This window comes from Phragmites australis, chromosome 2 (assembly GCF_958298935.1).
Source record: "Phragmites australis chromosome 2, lpPhrAust1.1, whole genome shotgun sequence".
NCBI lineage: Eukaryota > Viridiplantae > Streptophyta > Magnoliopsida > Poales > Poaceae > Phragmites > Phragmites australis.
In genome coordinates, this window is record NC_084922.1 from 11,287,197 (window position 1) to 11,304,500 (window position 17,304).

General features: G+C 39.9%; 1 protein-coding gene across 1 annotated transcript; it reads right to left on the minus strand.

The window, feature by feature from the left end:
- Positions 1-10,464: 10,464 nt before the first annotated feature.
- Positions 10,465-11,445, minus strand: LOC133909856 (uncharacterized). The gene is made up of 2 exons (XM_062352402.1): positions 11,211-11,445; positions 10,465-11,131 (listed from the first exon to the last, which is right to left on the minus strand). Exons 1-2 carry the CDS (start codon positions 11,287-11,289, stop codon positions 10,896-10,898), a joined length of 315 nt encoding a protein of 104 aa, XP_062208386.1. The 5' UTR covers positions 11,290-11,445; the 3' UTR covers positions 10,465-10,895.
- Positions 11,446-17,304: the final 5,859 nt, after the last annotated feature.

Sequence of the window (17,304 nt, forward strand, 5' to 3'; positions counted from 1 at the left end):
GACAACAGAAGATGGCACTGAGATTGTGGAAAAATAGGCCAAATGCAAACAGTGCACTTACCAGTCTCGGCATGAGAGCCATAGAGGCACATCCGTTTTCAAATCTCACTTGAATAGCAAACATTGAATCTTGACTAGGCAGCAAAAACTCAATTTGAAGAAGGAAGAGGTTAACAGCTCCATTGCTTCGGTTGAGACTTATAGGTATGAAGAGGCTGCTAGTTTGAAGAAATTTTATTTTGCAATTACTATGCATGAATATACCTTTAATATAGTCGAACATGAGTACTTTGTGGATTTTAAGTCTTTGCGCTCTACTTTTCCGATTAAAAGTCACATTATGGTGAGGAAAGATATATTAAACATCTTTGTAGAGGAAAAGAAAAAATTGTATGAGTATTTAAAATGATCAATTGTCAGCTTAGTACAACCATGGATATGTGGACATCCAACCAAAACAAAGGCTATATGTGTATCACAGTGCATTAGATAGATGACAATTGGTGCATGCAAAAGAGAATTGTTAAGTTCATGCATGTAGGAGGTCATCATGATGAAAAGAAGTTGTGCTCAGGATTTTATGATAGCATGATTAACTGGAATCTTGATAGGAGATTTTTTGCAGTTACTTTGGACAATGCCTCAGCAAATGATAAATGTGTTCATGGGGTAGTAACCAAGCTTAGTAAGATATCTCTCTTAATCTGTGATGTGCTCTTTTTTCATGTGAGATGTTTCAATCACATTTTAAATCTTGTTGCTCAAGATGGTTTGAAACAAATTGCATCAGTTATTTCTAATATCAAAAATACAATTACAATTGTGAAGAATTCTCCATTACAATTTAAGGAGTTTAAGAAGTGTGCATCAGAATTTGACTTGGATATCTTAAAGGGTCTCACCTTGGATGTTCCAACTAGGTGAAACTCCATGTATCTCATGTTAAGGAGTGCTATTTGTTATCAAGAAGCTTTTGGTAGGCTTTTCCTTAGGCAAGAAAAGAAGTATGAGAAATATAAACCAACTAAGGCAAATTGGCCTAGTGCACATCAATTTATGCATGCTTAAAGCCATTTTGTGATGCTACTGAGATCTTCTCTGGAACTTCATATCCAACTGCAAATCTGTTCTTCAAAAAGTTTTGTCAAATTAAGCTTGCAATTGTAGAATGGTGTGTCAATTCTAATGGAGTAATTAAGGCTGTGGCAGTTTCCATGCAAATTAAATATAATAAGTATCAGGAGAAGTCCAACATGGCACTATCTGTAGCAAGCTTTCTAGATCCTAGATACAAGATAAAGTTGGTAGAATATTTTGCAGAAAAGATCTACCCCACAAATGCTACACAAGAGTTTGATAAGTTTATTAGTGTTGTAAACCAATTGTTCAAGCTTATGCCTCCACTTCAAATGCAACTTCAACGAGAACAGCTAGTGCTACCGTGCAATCTCAACTAGATGTTCTGGATGAGTTAGATGATGATAATGATATCGATATTGAGAACTTCTTGCATAACAGTAGTGAGTCAAGCAAGGGTACCAAATCTGAGTTGGAAGTGTATATGGAGCAACCGTTAGTGAAGTGGACCGCAAAAGACCGAACATTTGACATTTTGTCATGGTGGAAGCTCAAACAAGCTAAACTCCCTATTCTCTCCTGACTTGCTCATGATGTATTAGCTATTCAAGTGTTGATGGTTGCTTCGGAGTTAGCATTCAGTGATGGTGGACGGGTTGTTGACCCATTTCGCACCCGTCTAGACCCTGAGATTGTGCAAGCTTTAATTTGTACTAAAGATTGGACTGCAACATCTGGAAAAGGTAACATATTAGTTTTGCTTGAATGGTTTGTCTATTATGTGAGAGAATATCTATAGCTAATTAATCTTTTACTAATTCTCAGGTGGAACCATTGCATCTGTGATGACCGAGTTGGACATGGAGGGTCTTGAGCGGCGTTTCGCAAGCTTGATGGAAACATTTTGCTTTTTTCTTATCTAACTATAATACCCAATCATACAGAAACTTATCTAGGATATACATATTTCAATATGTATTGCTTTGAGATCTTGCTTTTAAGTTATAAGTTTTGCACCTGTATGACTGCATCTGTATGTTATGCACGACAATCCTGCCCTTTTGCTTCACAAAGATAAAAGGAAAGAACCTTAAACAAAAGGAATGTTTTGGGTAGCTTTGCAGAAATGTGTTGCTTGCTTTCAGTTATTTTCTAGGAATCCTTGTCTTTGCAGATTGTAGGGCCGCTAAAAGAGAATACAATTGCGGATGATATGGGGGAGGAGGAGGACATGATGGAGTCGGACAATGAAATAGAGGAATGATATCGATTGTGGAGCAGCAAGTCAACAACTATCTAAATTAGGAAATGTAATGGACTATGTATTTTATGAGCTTGTGATGAACTATGTATTTTATGACTTGATGAACTATGTACTATGTATTTTATGAGCTTGTGATGGAGCAATTTATGTTGTCAACTTGTGACAAACTATGGGTTTCTATTATGTGTGAAGTTACACTATATTGTTATTTTTGTTGTTTTTATATGCATAATTTATTTTCTTTATGTGTGAAGTTATACTACATTGTTATTTTTGTTGTTTTTGTACACACAATTTAAGGGGTCTTTATCATTTAACAGATATCTGGATTTGTATCTGTATTCGATTCGTATCTGCACCGTATTTGATTCCAATATTATCTGTATTTGTTTCCATATTCATTTTCGTTTCCGATTAAAAATAAGGATAAGGATACTGTATGACCATTATCCATCCGTATCCGAGCCGTTTTCACCCCTAATCGGGTACAACTATAGTCAGATTTACAACAAGTCACTTCATCATCTCCAGTTGCACCTCTTTAGCCACCTCCTCTTGAGCTTTACATCTCCTATCATACCAATCCATAGCCTCTTTGTATGACTTGAACTTCAGTTTTTGGCCTTCTCTTTCCGTCACTCATTGCTCATTCCCTTTACACGGCGGTGGTTATTTGTCACGATTCTTCCTCCACCACAGCATCGCTTCCTTCATACCTAATTTATCCCCTCTAATAATCTGACTTCAAACATCACACAATGGAGATGGCACATTATACCTACTCCTTATCTCGTTCTCAATATTTTGAGTTCTCCTCTTCTTAGCTAAAGGTTCGAGCCCGTGTATACACTCCAATAGTTCACATCAACCTTTGTAGGCTCCCAATTGCACCTCCATGTCTTCTGCAACATAGTTTCTACAAGTTAGACTTTCAAATAACCAACACAAATGATTCCACAATTCGGTAACTCACCCAGTCATCACCGACCATGTTACCACAAAAGTATCTATATCCAAGGTCATATGGAACTACACCCTTCTGACTCGGGATCCCACACTAACACTTTATCGGTGGGTTATCGTCGCATGGCATCTTGTCATATGACATGTATTCTACTACTTCTTCCTCCTCCGACCAATACGACTCCAGACCATATATGAACTCTTAGAAGTTGCAAACAACCCAACCATCCTGCAACCATGTCCAAATTAACATACAAATAGTACAAAATCATCATTATGATTCACATGTTTCACAACTTACATGGTCCTATCTTGAGTAACGGAATAAATGAGTATATGTCAAACCCACAAGCGGACACTACGGTTGTGCACGGACACCACAATGGAACAAGGGGGTTACTCACACGCCTAGCACTAGCTTCCTCCTTCTCCTCCTCTGTCATTTTTGGTGGGTTAGGTGGAGGCGGCACCCAGTGCTTGAACTAACGGTACAGAGTTATGTGATGATACAGGTCATACATATCTGGGCCATCAATCCACTGGAAGAAGAAGCATCTCATGTCATCCTGTCAAATTGTGAAAAATATATTAACAACCATATAGTTTCATTATTACTATAAAAAGGTTACTATGTACTTACCTGATTGTCCGCACAAGTGTAGTAAGCACTCCACATTCGCAGTTCAGAATGGGAATAATGGGAGGCACCATGGCATCGCAATCTTTGACGGTAGGATAGTGTTTATTATCCCTTGGCCTAGGCACTCTACAACTCAATGACATCTTAACCCTGTAGATTCCACCCTGAATTGTTAAGATGTAATTGATATGCATAAATCTAACTAAATGAAAATCTACATATATAAGTGCACCAAGGTCCATTGAGTAAATACTTGATAGACATATGTTAAACTACCTTAAGCACTACATATATAATTTTCCATAACTCGCATCGCTAATAAGCAAAGATGACCTACCAACCAAACATTGCAACAAACCCTAGATTCTAGAGGTACCTCCCAATCTCATCACAATTTTGTATTGCAAATAATTAGTGGATGGGAGGGGGATTACCTTGCCAATCCTTTTCCCCCAAAAAAGAAGGCTTCAATCCATTCGGATTTGATGGATTTTAGGGTGGGAAGGAGAGGAAGGAGAGAGGGGTGGCGCCAGCGCTGAAGAGAGGTTCAAAGTCGAATGGGGAAAGTGAGGGAAGAGGACAGAGGTAAAGAAGCAGGCCCGGTTATGTATTCTGGTAACACAGTGCCAAGTTATCTGGCGTTGTTCCTTTAACAATTGCGCCAAGGCCTTTGGCACATACTAGGCCATGTCATCCAGGCACTTCCAGCGCTCATCCGACGTGGCATAGCACGATGCCAAGGTAGTGGCGTCATGAAAAAGATCTATTTCTGGACATCTTTTCGCAGAGGTTCCATTTGTAAAAACTATTTTTGAAAAGGGCCAAAAAAATAAAAATTCCACAATCCAAATCTGTTACTCGTAGCCAATGTTTGTTTTGAACACATCCATTGACGGGAATTTCAAATAAAATACCCATGAAGCAGCTTAAACCCCAAAGGTGTCCTACGAATTAGATTCCTGATTCTGGACGTGACTCGAGATTGTTTCTAAAAAGACAAGTAGCTCGCGTCATGGCATGTACATACATGAATGGAGTACTAGGTTCCCAAAACAACATGCCGGGTGCTTCATTGGGCTCAGGAGTGAAATCAGGTTTGGGCGATAGGGGACGAAGAGAGTCAAATTTGAATTGTTTTTAGAATAATAAAATATATGTGTTGAGATGAGTTTATTTTTCATGATCAATTTAAAATATTTTTATTCTTATTCATATACAAATTCACCCACAATAGTAAATATATGACCTTTCATATAATAGATGATGATATATATCCATTCAACGTCCTAATATTGTATTTGCTAGTTTCATATGGGCCTACCATAAAAGTTGCTAAAAAATCTCTATAGCAGAAAATAACTATAGCTCAAATCAATAAAGAGTAGAGTAATGTAACATGAATCATGATCATTAAGGACAAACACTTTAAACCTAGTGAAGTTTTGCAAGAAAAAACATTTCGTTACGAGCATTCACAATAACTATAAATAGTAAATACATTATGTTAAAAAAGACATATAATACTCAAAACATAAATAATAGATAAAATTAGTTTATATGCCAATGAGCTCTTAAGTTCTTTGGCTTTTATATGCTGCTCCGCTAGAAAACATGAAGTTTGTGTTGGTTCTGCCACTACTACAGAACACCACATATGCAGTGTCCCATCAGTGTCAGTTCAACAGTAACTGCTACTAAAGACGGATCAGTGCCGGTTCTTAAGCTCCCACACGCGAACAACGATTGAGGAGCTAAGAATCAGCATTGATACTTGCTATAGTATAAAAGCCCACCTTCTTCCCTAACTCGACCAGAAGAAAGCTGTCGCGAACCCAAGCAAACAACATCGGCTGCCATTTTTTTGCCGTCTTGCGGTTGGAGGATTTAAGATTTGTAGGAGTTAACTGCTCTAAGGTTAGTGAGATGATCTATATTTTATTTTTAAATAGATTTACTTGGTAGATTGCTCTAGGGTTGATGGTTGGTGCTTGTTCCATGGTTATGAGATCTAATTTAGGAAAGAATTGCAACTTTCTCATTGTTAGATGTATAAAGATGATCTACGTGTCTATCTTGAGTTTTTGGACTCTGTAAGTGTCGAATGTGTATAATTCACAATATATATTTCTATACCATTGGATTGAATGTCTTAACTCATTCCTTGTGTAGAATGGAGGTACAAAGATGCAGGACAGACGACATCTAGCATGTGGGATACATCGACCCACATCATGTAAACTCGACAATGATCGAATCCGATCCCAAAAAAAACTGAGAACTATGCATTGAAGTGTATTCTGAAGCTACAATTGAAGAAGTACATATTTTTACCCTACCACTTTGAATATGTGTTTCCCTCCATGAATGATCTACTCTTTTTGAGTAATACATCATTAGAAATTAGGATCAACTAACCTATAGTGACCTATGTGCAGTTATCACTGGATCTTCCTTGTCATCCAGTCAGACATTAGCAAGATCTACGACTCAAAAAATAATCCAAAAAAACCTATCAACCCGTCATGGACTTGCTACAAAGGTAAAACCCAATCATTTCATTATTGCTCTTGTAATATTTGATTTGATTGAATCTAAGTCTACTTACGGTAATAATCACACACATACAGAGTATACCTACGATACATCAAGAAGAGTATTAGACACTGGCTATTCACAAAAGAATGGATAGTTCGACATGACTTTCCTTGTAGGAAGCAAGGTCCAGACAATAATTTGTTGGGTTTTTATATAATAGAATTCATGCGCGGATTCAACGGAGACGCGTTGCTCCAGGTGGCCAATGCTGAGGTAGGCGGCATACATATTGATGACTAACTTTCAGGTCCAATACGTGTTCATAAGGATTTATTTATTCAATTCTTAAAATTGTAGCTCCTCAAGCTGTCCAGATATCGTCTCATGCCTATTAAAATCAACGTACTTAAAGAACAACTTATCGGGTTCATTAATAACCAAATCATCAATCCAACCGGCGAGTACCATGAAATTGGCTCCCCTCTCTCATTACCTTCATCCAACCAGAAAGGGGAGAGTTCAGACCCTTCGATTAACAAGAAACCTTAAACTCTTTATCATTATTGTAATGAAACTTGACATGTATGTGGTGTATATATACTGTGACAATGGGCACGATATTAGCAGCAACCGCTAGAATTTAAAAAGAGCGGGAAACCTATTAGTGCCAGTTGGTAATACCAATCAGAACTAATAGGTGTACTATTAGTACCGGTTGAATCCAAGAATCGGCACTGATAGTGATTTTCAGTACCGGTTCCATACCCGACACTAATAGTCAGTATTTATCAGTGCCGATTAATTAGTGGAAGTTCAAAACATGTCATTGATGGCGATTTTGAACCACCACTGATGAGAGTTTCTGCAGTAGTGTACCAATATCAATAGCATGTCTGATTCCGTGATAAAAAGAATTGTTGCCAAGAAAGAGTATAATGACATGAGTCAGAAACCGAGTGCATAGGTGGACTAGCTGACAACCAAAGTTTACACGCATGGGAACCACTTCATGGTGTGGTGATGGAGGGTACGACTCCATCCATCAGGGTTTAAATCCCAGTGCTCATAATTTATGCACACGCGGGCATTTTCAATAATACCATCCATAGATGTGTGATAGGGATGCACTCATGTATGTGTAAATATGGTGTGCTTGCGTAGAATACAAGAGGTGCGGTCAGGCCCCTTCTCCGCCTCTGATTGGGCTCAAGCATCTGACGAAGACATATTGTCCTTCTGAAGTCCTTGGTGTAGAATTGTTGGTTACTTAAAAACATATCTTATGTGTATTGCTCCTTTTTTTTACAACGTAATAATATAGCTTGTGCACATTGCTCATAGATAAATTGAGAAGTTATTATTTTGAGTAAAAGACACAATGTTCTTCTTCATCTCCATCGTGATCTTCCCCTTCTTCTAGACCTGTGAAAAAGTTACAGGTGATAGTGGGTGCAATCCGAACAAAAAAAAACATGGTAGTGGTTGTGTAGCGAATATGGTTCTTTTAGGGCTTGCATGTGATTTTGATGATTAATGATAATATAATCAATAAGACTAATATGTTTGTCAAGTATATGATTTAGTAGGTCTCATGGATGTAACAAGGAGAAGTCACCGAAGTCGGGACAATGAGAGAAATGAATTGGACTTGTCTTATAATTTTTTATGTGATCAAATACAATGAATTTTTGTACAATCTTGTAGATCTCTTCACAAGCTTTTCATAGAGTCTAAGTTCGTCAAAATCGAAGTTCGGAGCGAAAAGTTATGACTAAAATACATATTGTTGTTTCTGCTGAAATTATACACATCAGATAGTCCGGTGCTCACAACGAAAAAGCTCCAGCATTCACAAAGAAAAATACTCTGGTGTTCACAAAAAGTCTGTAGCGCAGTCTAATACACACTGGATATTCCGGCATTCACAAAATAAACACATCAGACTATTTTTTTCAGAGAGGATGCAAATGGCTCGGTTGGCATCGTATGCACGCCAGATGTTCCGACGTTCAAAGAGGACTTTCCGGCATTCATAAGAAAAAAAGTGGAGTTCTGACGTCTAGTTCGTAGAGAGTACACGTTGAATGTTTCGGTGCTTGTAATGTTGCACATGCCGAACCATCCGATGAGTACAACAAATTATGACCTTTGGGGCAACAACTAGTTCACAAGGTTAAGACTATAAATACCCATCCACTTGATCATTTGATGGTGTTGGAGTTCAGAGAAACTCACATATATTTGAGAAGACATCAAAGCCACCAAAATACTTAAAGTGATCATTCAAAATAGTTAAGCATATTATTAGAGAATGATTAGTCTTAATAGGCCTACAGAGAGTTGTGTCTAGGTGTCTTAATAGGCCTACGGAGAGTTGTGTCTAGGCGTTGTGTCTACAGAGGGGATTAAGAGGTGATCCTAGCTTGTACTAAGTGGTACGTTGATACTTTGGAGTCTTGGTGACTCGCAGATATCTTGGATTTTAGTGGCTCAAGTTTGTCGACCCTCTGACTTAGTATGGAGTGGCGATAAGACTCTTGTACAGGGACACGACCCTTGCCTTGTTGGCTCAAACTTCGAAGTAAAGATGGCGGCAAGTAACCAGAAGAGAGGCTTGTGGTGAGGCTTTGTCTTGGTAGCTTAGTCGCTCAAACTACTTGAGATCTAGGTGGCTTAAGGGTCATGACCGGGTGCCGTCCAGGAGCTATAGCCTAAATGTCTACTCTAACATAGACTACAGATGACATTTATGTCATCAATATCACGAGATAAAAATCTCTTATGCCGAGTTTGCTCTCTCTACCGTCTTTTACGTTTCTGTATTTATTTTTTACAGTCTACCTTTACATATTTATTTTTATAAGTAGTTTTCTAGATTTGACTATATGTTATAAACTTTTGAATGTAGAGTTGACACACTAAATAAACTTGCATATAGAAATTAATACAGATTTATCTTATAATTTTTTTTAAATCCATTAATTTTAAATATCCTAATTTATGTTATCTTAAGATGTCATAGATCCCTTCGGCCTGCATAACCAATTAGCCGTTTGGTGGCCAACCCACGACGCTCTCCCTTATTTGCACTTGCAGCCAATGCACAAGGAGTACAAATGACCGGACTAAGCATGCAGCTGACGTAAGAATTACAAAGGCAGCCCATTTGTTCTATCTGAATACTTTGCTTTCGACGTAGAGATGGCCCGAGAAGTGCCCAGAGCTCTAGATCCAGAGCATGGGCCTATTTGGTTTGTTGCACATATTAATCTTACAAAAACTTGGTAACGTCAGAACGCGGGCAAAAGAATAACGTTTGGATGGTTACCATACCACTTCCAAAATATAAGGAGAAAAAAATGATGTTTTGATTGTAACTATACCAAAACTCGTCAACAATGTAAGTATAGCATGTGAAGCTAACATGTCATTAAATATTTTCAGAGTCAAAATATCGCCGAGTGGATCTTATTTCAATGACCAAACTGCAAGGAATGTAATGGTATAAACGGATCATAATATTTATGAATATTATGGTTTAAATTAAAGTTTGTTAACTTGAAAATTTCAAAATACATGCAATCAGTAGGATGCTGCCACCACATCACTTTCACCGTCGGCTGCCCAGTCAGAACGCAGGAGAAGGAGATGTCCGCCCGCGACTCAGCCCTCAATTGCTAGTTCCCTGTAGCTTTGGCTTGCCAAATTTTCTTTGGCAAAAATCGATGAAACTAATAGATAGAGGAAGAAGACGACTCCTGAACTGTTATATTGTGATCTAACACTGTGAGATGTCGAGTGTAACAAATGCTATTTTCACTCACCTATCATAGCATCTTCCTATTTTTTCCGTAACGAATTCTATCCCGCGTTCCATTAACAGAATTATTGCAAAGTTCAGCGCAGGTACAAACTATCATGATAGTGTGTGTCTGTCTATCTCTCTCTATATAAAAAACTAACGAAGAAGATAGAGGATAGATGAGGAAATAATTAAAAGCTAGATTTACTCATTAAATTTTTTGGATGCATATTGTTGAGTATTTTTTTAACAGTGAGATCTATTTTCACGGTTTTATTGGAGGCTGGGTCGTGCGAGGCCATAGGCTAGAACCCTCGATCGGTTCGGTCCCTCCCTGGGACTTTGCCACCGGCCTGTGAGCCCGTTCGCATGTTGAGTGATGACACATGCAACATGATTTGTTGCTTATTTCTAAGCAAACAAGAGTTACAAAGATGCATATATATGTTTATGCTAGGTTGCCTGTTCCACAGACAAATTAAATTAAAATCATGTTTGTATATGCTGTTCATGCCTAGTTATTATGCAAAATTATGGGATGATTAAACATGAGGTTATACATTGCACGGGAAGATCGATCAATCTCGATCGTCGCCATCCGGCACGCACGAATCTCAGTGCGGGTTCCGTGGGTCGTGGCGGCTGTTGGCCCCGGACTCACGGTAGTCCTGCGTCTGCAGGTCCACCCTCCTCGCCGCCGTCTCAATCTCCTCGTCGGCTAGCTGCGGCTCCCCTCCCACCGCCGCCTCCTCCGCCGTCGTCGGCAGCGCCTGCTGCCCGCGGAAGACATCTACGTCGTCGGTCGCCTCCCTCGGCAGCAGAGCCCTCCTGTTGCCGGCCGCCACCGCTGCTGCAAGGAGGAAACAGAAGGCACGATATCAGCAGCGTGGCCTCCGGCGAGCCGAACAGCTCGATCAAGCCGTACAAACCTTGGACGAGGAAGAGGCAGGAGAGGACGGCCAGCAGCAACAGGATAGCGGGAACGGACACCTTCCTCGTCGTCGCCATGGCCTGTGAATCTAGCTAGGGATCAACTAAGAAGCTAGCTTGATTAACTATTAGTTTCTCTTTGTAGATCTACAGAGAGAAGAAAGCACGCAGCTAACTTTGTTTCTCGACAAGCTTGCACATGTACGTACGTATGTGCTTAGCCAGTTCGTGACAGACGGGTCGTCGTTATATAGCGCCAGCTGCAGGATTAAGAAGAGCTAAGGCAAACTGTGTGAGCTGACCTAATCTATTAGTACTAAGTGCATTAGTGATCAGAAGTCACATCAATGGAGGTCAAACGAGCACATTATGTGTTGCTTAGGAATTACCGGTAGAAAGAGGGAAGGCCAGGCATGCAAAAGCTTTGGCTGCTGGTGGTAGTTCTTTTGGCGCGGAAAAAGGTGGTCGCGGCCATCAGCAAAGCACCGGAAACAGGCGGGATCACGGCCACCACGTACGTACGAGCGTAGGCGTGCAGGTACGCAACTGCAGCTTCGCACTGGCATCCACTACGCACTGTTGCGCCATGATCGGGTGCGAGATCGAATGCCCTAAATTATTCGCCCGATCGCCAGCGGCCACGGATTCGGTCGGATTCGATCGCCGCGATGGAGGTGTTAGACATAATCCTCACCTAAACATCGCGATTGCTAGCTCTAGCCAGGATGCATGAAGTACCCCATAATTACGGAAGCATGATGAACTCATCGGAACCGGATGACATTTAATCGGGATGTAGATGTTCGAGTCGATATAGATGATCGCCGGGTTGATGGTGATGTTGATGCAGTTCGGTGTAGCGCTTAGGAGCCAAAGTAGTGGACGCCTAAGTGATGAAGGGATCGGTGCAGTCGCGGTGGCAGCCTTCGATCTGTTATCAACATCTGATCATACAAGGGTTTAGATATGTTAGGGTTAGGCAAAGCTACACGAGAACTCGTTGTCGTGGGCGCTGGCTTCTCCTCTTATATTATGACACTGTACGGATTAAAATCTTAACCAATTGTTAATTGCGTTTCCGATTGAGATGTGTGATAGGGACATACTCTCCTATTCTCTCGGTCTTTTCCCGTTAGCAAACGTTAGGTGCCGAGATAAATCCAGCACGAGAAAATATCACACGTCTTCGACATAGATCCACCGACCGGTTGATCTTTACTGGTGATTTTTATGTAGCGAGGGATCTCGTTTTTGTGATCCTAACTTTGACACATAGGTCAGGCATTGTGCCCAATCGAAGAACTACGATTACCCAAGCTATGTTATCAGCACGCTGGCAAGGTTGGCTAGCTAGAGATCTTGGAAAAATACCAGACATTTCTGGCATGCATGTTGTCAGATAGAACGAGATGGGCTCGAGTAGTCAACGATCTATTCTAAATATAAACTTCGTTTTCAATTTTTTCTTCTAAACATAGACTTTTTTAAAATAGATTAAGTCTCCTTTTACTTAGTCGAATTCAGTGCTGATGTGGCACAGATATATGCAGTGCCTATGAAATGACTGTATATGTGGGTACTATCATAGAATCATTGAAAAGATATGGTATATTATAGATGATTTTTAGGATCCGTCACATAAAATATCTTTAGACTGTTGCTAAGATAAATATTTAGGTGTGAATGAATTCACAGATAATTTTTATAAAGCCATCTATTTCTATCATACAGATACAGATAGTTTTTAAAAAATCCATATGTAATATTATCACAGACATTTTTTTAAGGCTCGTCGGTGTCTATACGGTAGACACGGACGAATTTTATAAACATTAGTATGTATTTAAAGACCCGAGAATGTTTTAAAATTTGATCGCTTGTCACCTACTCATTTCTCCAGGCTCTTTTGGTTTCACACACACAACATGCTCGTATTCCCTCAAAATGGCGAGGAGTTTTTTCTTCCTTACTCGTCATATCTTGTGTTCCACTGCACTCATAAAGAGTCATCCTCACTCGTCATCAATGCCGAAGAAGCGAGATCTCAGCCAGGACCGAATCCCTTTGACTGTTCCGATGTGAGTATCATTGCTTCGATCTGTGTAACTGATGACACCTTGTTTCCATCGTAGATTTGCAATATCACAGTTCACGACAACCAGAAGGTGGCAGGATAGGATTGTCCCTATGACAGCTTCGACGGTACAGATGCTTTGCATCGACTTTGGTCGGATGGACTTCGTTTTCTTCACTGCTGTGAAGGCCCCCTCTGTCGATAATGTGTATGATGTTAACCACATTCTCCATTTTGTTCTTCCAAATGAAAATTTCTCCATTGTTATTCATCACAGCGGAGATATTTTCATCAACTGTAAGACATGCCTGAACACCCATTTCTTGCTGAATCATGACTGGTGGTTTGGTGGCAACGTAGTCTAGTTCTGACTCATGCATGAGCTAGTCAATGTGCAGCTAGATCCAGATGACTGCGAGCTGCTCATTGAAGATGATATTTGAGTTGACGTTGTGCTAAAATGCAGCATGCCAAGATGATGTCTATCATCTCATCTTTTTGAAAGATGGTGTTGATTGACCCAACTTTATTGGTTACTTTTTCGTCTTTTTTAAAGTTGTAGGTTTATGTGTTCTGAACAATGTGTGATCTTTTTAATCTCTGTGATATGTAAATATTTGTGTTTTATATTTTGAACAATATGTGACCGTGTTCTGAACAATATGTTTGATTTGTAAATCATAAAATATGTATTTGTATGATCCTTTCTCTCTATAAGCAAATTTACTTCGCAGGCAGGAAGCAAAATTGCTTAAAGGAGAAAGGTGACACATAAGTTTTTTTTCAAAAAACTCCATATGTGACAATTAACACATACATATTTGAATAAAAAATCATATGTGACTCTTACTACGTACAGACAATTGTCCAAAAAATCCGCCTGTGTGTAAATGTATCGCAAATGGTTCTAAAATCGTCTGCGATAATATCGATATCACATACACTTTTACAGAGGCGGAACCTATAACCGTCTGTGATAGAGTTTAAAATTCATCTGTAATTACCCGTTCTGAGGTATTAGTGGTTTCGTTAGCTTTGTCTCGTGCAAGTTTTTATAAGCACCTAATGTATAGGTGTGCTAATTTTCAGTTGCCTGGAAACTTGTCTTCATTTATTCAAGTTTGAAACCAACAGATCTTGGCTATATACCTGCCTAGCTCTTTTTACAAAGAACTTCGTCTGTACGGTCAACTTAATACACATATTAGGGAAATGAAGTCTCTCAAAGACATTAATTAGGCATAGACATTGCTACTAAAAAAATCTTATTATTGTCTGTTCATAACTAGCGATATGTAAATAACAGTGATACTCAGTAAGCATAGAGTATCACTATCGATTAAAAACCGATAGTGATATATCTATCGCTGTTGATTATATTATGAGTTGACAGTGATAATCTCATTATTATATCTACTATGGCTGGTTCATATCATGCATTTGATGGCCGAGCACCAAGCAGAATTGCTAAGCTCAGGCTTGGACATGGCGATGGAAGGCTCAGTAATACAATGCCAGATCACCATTCTTAGTTTACATAAAAGTTGGCAGTAATAATTATTATTATCACTGCTGAGCGGTGTTATGAACCGATAATGATAATTTAAGCTATCACTACTAGTTCACTTTACAAACTAATATTGATGTATGATATTCGGTTTAGGAAGTGAACCGATAATGATAACTTAAGTTATTACTGCTAGTTCAATTATTTGAGATGCACCGTGTTTAAACTGACAATGATATTTTTATTGCTATCAGTTTTTTATCTACTGATAGTGATATCTAGACGTCTATTGGATTTTCATTAGTAGTGCAAGGAAAATCCAGATCCCGGTAGTAGAGCGTAAATACAGATGTCTTTCTGCTTGCGCTGTTTATCACGATCGATAGATATCGGTTTTATCAGTGGTATGCAAGGTGTTCAACCAATCTTTAGTAAAGTACCTTTAGAAATCATGCAAGTACAACCTATCTGGTAAGTCGAACCGCATCTACAGAGCTTGGCAACACGGCAACCACCATCCCCACAAATCCGTAGGAACGCAGCAATAAGAATTCATGGAGCGTAGAACTCTCGTCAGATCGCACGCACTTAATTATGAGTTAATTAGTTAATCATCGATCCCTTGGGACAGGAAGATCACACACATGTATATGCATGCATGACATCACATGATGATGGCAAGTGTCGCCTCCACCAACAGTCCGAGTCCAGCATATATATGAGAGCGATGGATGATTTGGCGCCGCACCTCCTTTGCTTTTCGATCTCAGTCACACCCACCGGTCGATATGGTAGTGCATGCGCTGATCACTCCTAGCTCGTTTGACAACGCAATAGTCCACCCCACAATGGCCAACTAAGCTCTAGCTAGGCGTCTACAGGCCACCAAGACCGAAGGGCGGATTAGGACTAATTCTTATCTATCGAAGCAATTTATAGGAACTTGTGGTAGTGTAAGAAGAGAAGGTATGGCATGACGAGGAATAGGAGTCACACAACCATGAAATAATGGTCGCATCGTCGAGTAGTAGGAGCTTATTTGGTAGACCTCTAGATTATGATTCATCATGGAAGTGATTCAGATTATCCTTCCAAAGAGTTTCTCTAGCGAATCAGATTTAGTTGTAAAATCATTTGACTGGCTAGCTAGATTCAGATTTCTTAACGAGAGGACAAGTTGATCGTCTTCTTTTTTCGATGTCATGTTCATCCTAGTTTTTTGTAGTACTTTTTTCCATTCTATCCTTTCTCTTCACAAGTCTTAGTTCTTAGAAAATCAAGTAAACCACTGCCCAGGATTTCTTTCTAGGTCTTGCCCCATCCTACAATGTTTCACAGACCAGAAACAACCGGAACGCAAATGAGAAATCGAATGGATCGAAGAAATATGTTAAAGTGGCACTCTTGTTACCCTTGTTTGCACACACTTTTAGCATACATATAACATAAAATTTAGTACCCCCCCCCCCCCCGTTTACCGTACAATCTCGTCCGTTCGTGCTTCATGCAGCCCTCTCCGTGACGATTTCACCTTCAACAAGGTTAGGGTGCAATGTTAACGCAAGTCCCAACCTTGGATGGGGAGGCACCACCGGAAACTCAGGTAGTCCCAACAGCAACACATTTTCCTAACGTGCCCGTAACTAGGAAAATTCGGATTTCTAGTAGTGAGGTGGCACTAGGGTGGGGCTGGCATCCGGCAGTGGCACAGTGAATAAACCGACAATATATGTCACCACCTATTGAAAAAAAATTCATCTTGATAAAACACATAAGAAACAAACACGTGAATTGATCTCTGATAGATAGAGATATAATCACTCACACTAACCACTCAAGCTAAGACTTTATGGGCCTAAAAGCAACTTTGTTCTAAAAAATGCAAGCAGGCACGCAAATAACCATAGGATAAACCGATCAAAACTCTACAATGGCAGATCCAAATTGAAAGAGATGATGGTGTATATGATTAGTGGACGTGAGGTCCACATGCACCAGCCCAAGAATGTTGTGCGAGCTGTGGCTGTGGGTGGAAGGCAACTTCGTTTCCAAAAAAAAGAAACGAAAAGAAAAAGAAAAGGTTCTTGTAAACCGTAAAGCCACGAAGCACTCAGCAGTTGGACAAGATACTCTGCACAGTACGCCATTGCACACCAAATCTTTCACCAGTGGATCGAAATGGGGGCTCTCGTGAGGTCAGACTCGAGCAGGTAGTGGTGTACCGTGAGGCCATGATCTCAGTCCCTGTGCACAAGGTGGCTGATGTGCACAAGGTGCACCTCACGAGTGCCTGCACTCTGCACAACCTCTGAATTGGAGAAGAAAAACTTCTGTTCAAGTGCGACCTGAATGATACCGGCCATATTGGCGGAGAAGTGGTGCTGCATAGGACGACCAGAAGGAGCTTCCAGAGGATCATGCATTATTGCACGGACTCTCAACATCTCAAGGTTCTGGATGGTCTTCCTTCTGAATTTGTTTTCTAGACTTTGATGTTAACAACGCTACGGTT

Excerpts from the sequence above, each read along its gene's own strand:
- LOC133909856 (XM_062352402.1), bottom strand. The coding sequence starts at position 11,289 with ATGGCGACGACGAGGAAGGTGTCCGTTCCCGCTATCCTGTTGCTGCTG. Across the intron at positions 11,132-11,210 it reads CTGCCTCTTCCTCGTCCAAG|CAGCGGTGGCGGCCGGCAAC; the intron begins GTTTGTACGGCT and ends TCCTCCTTGCAG.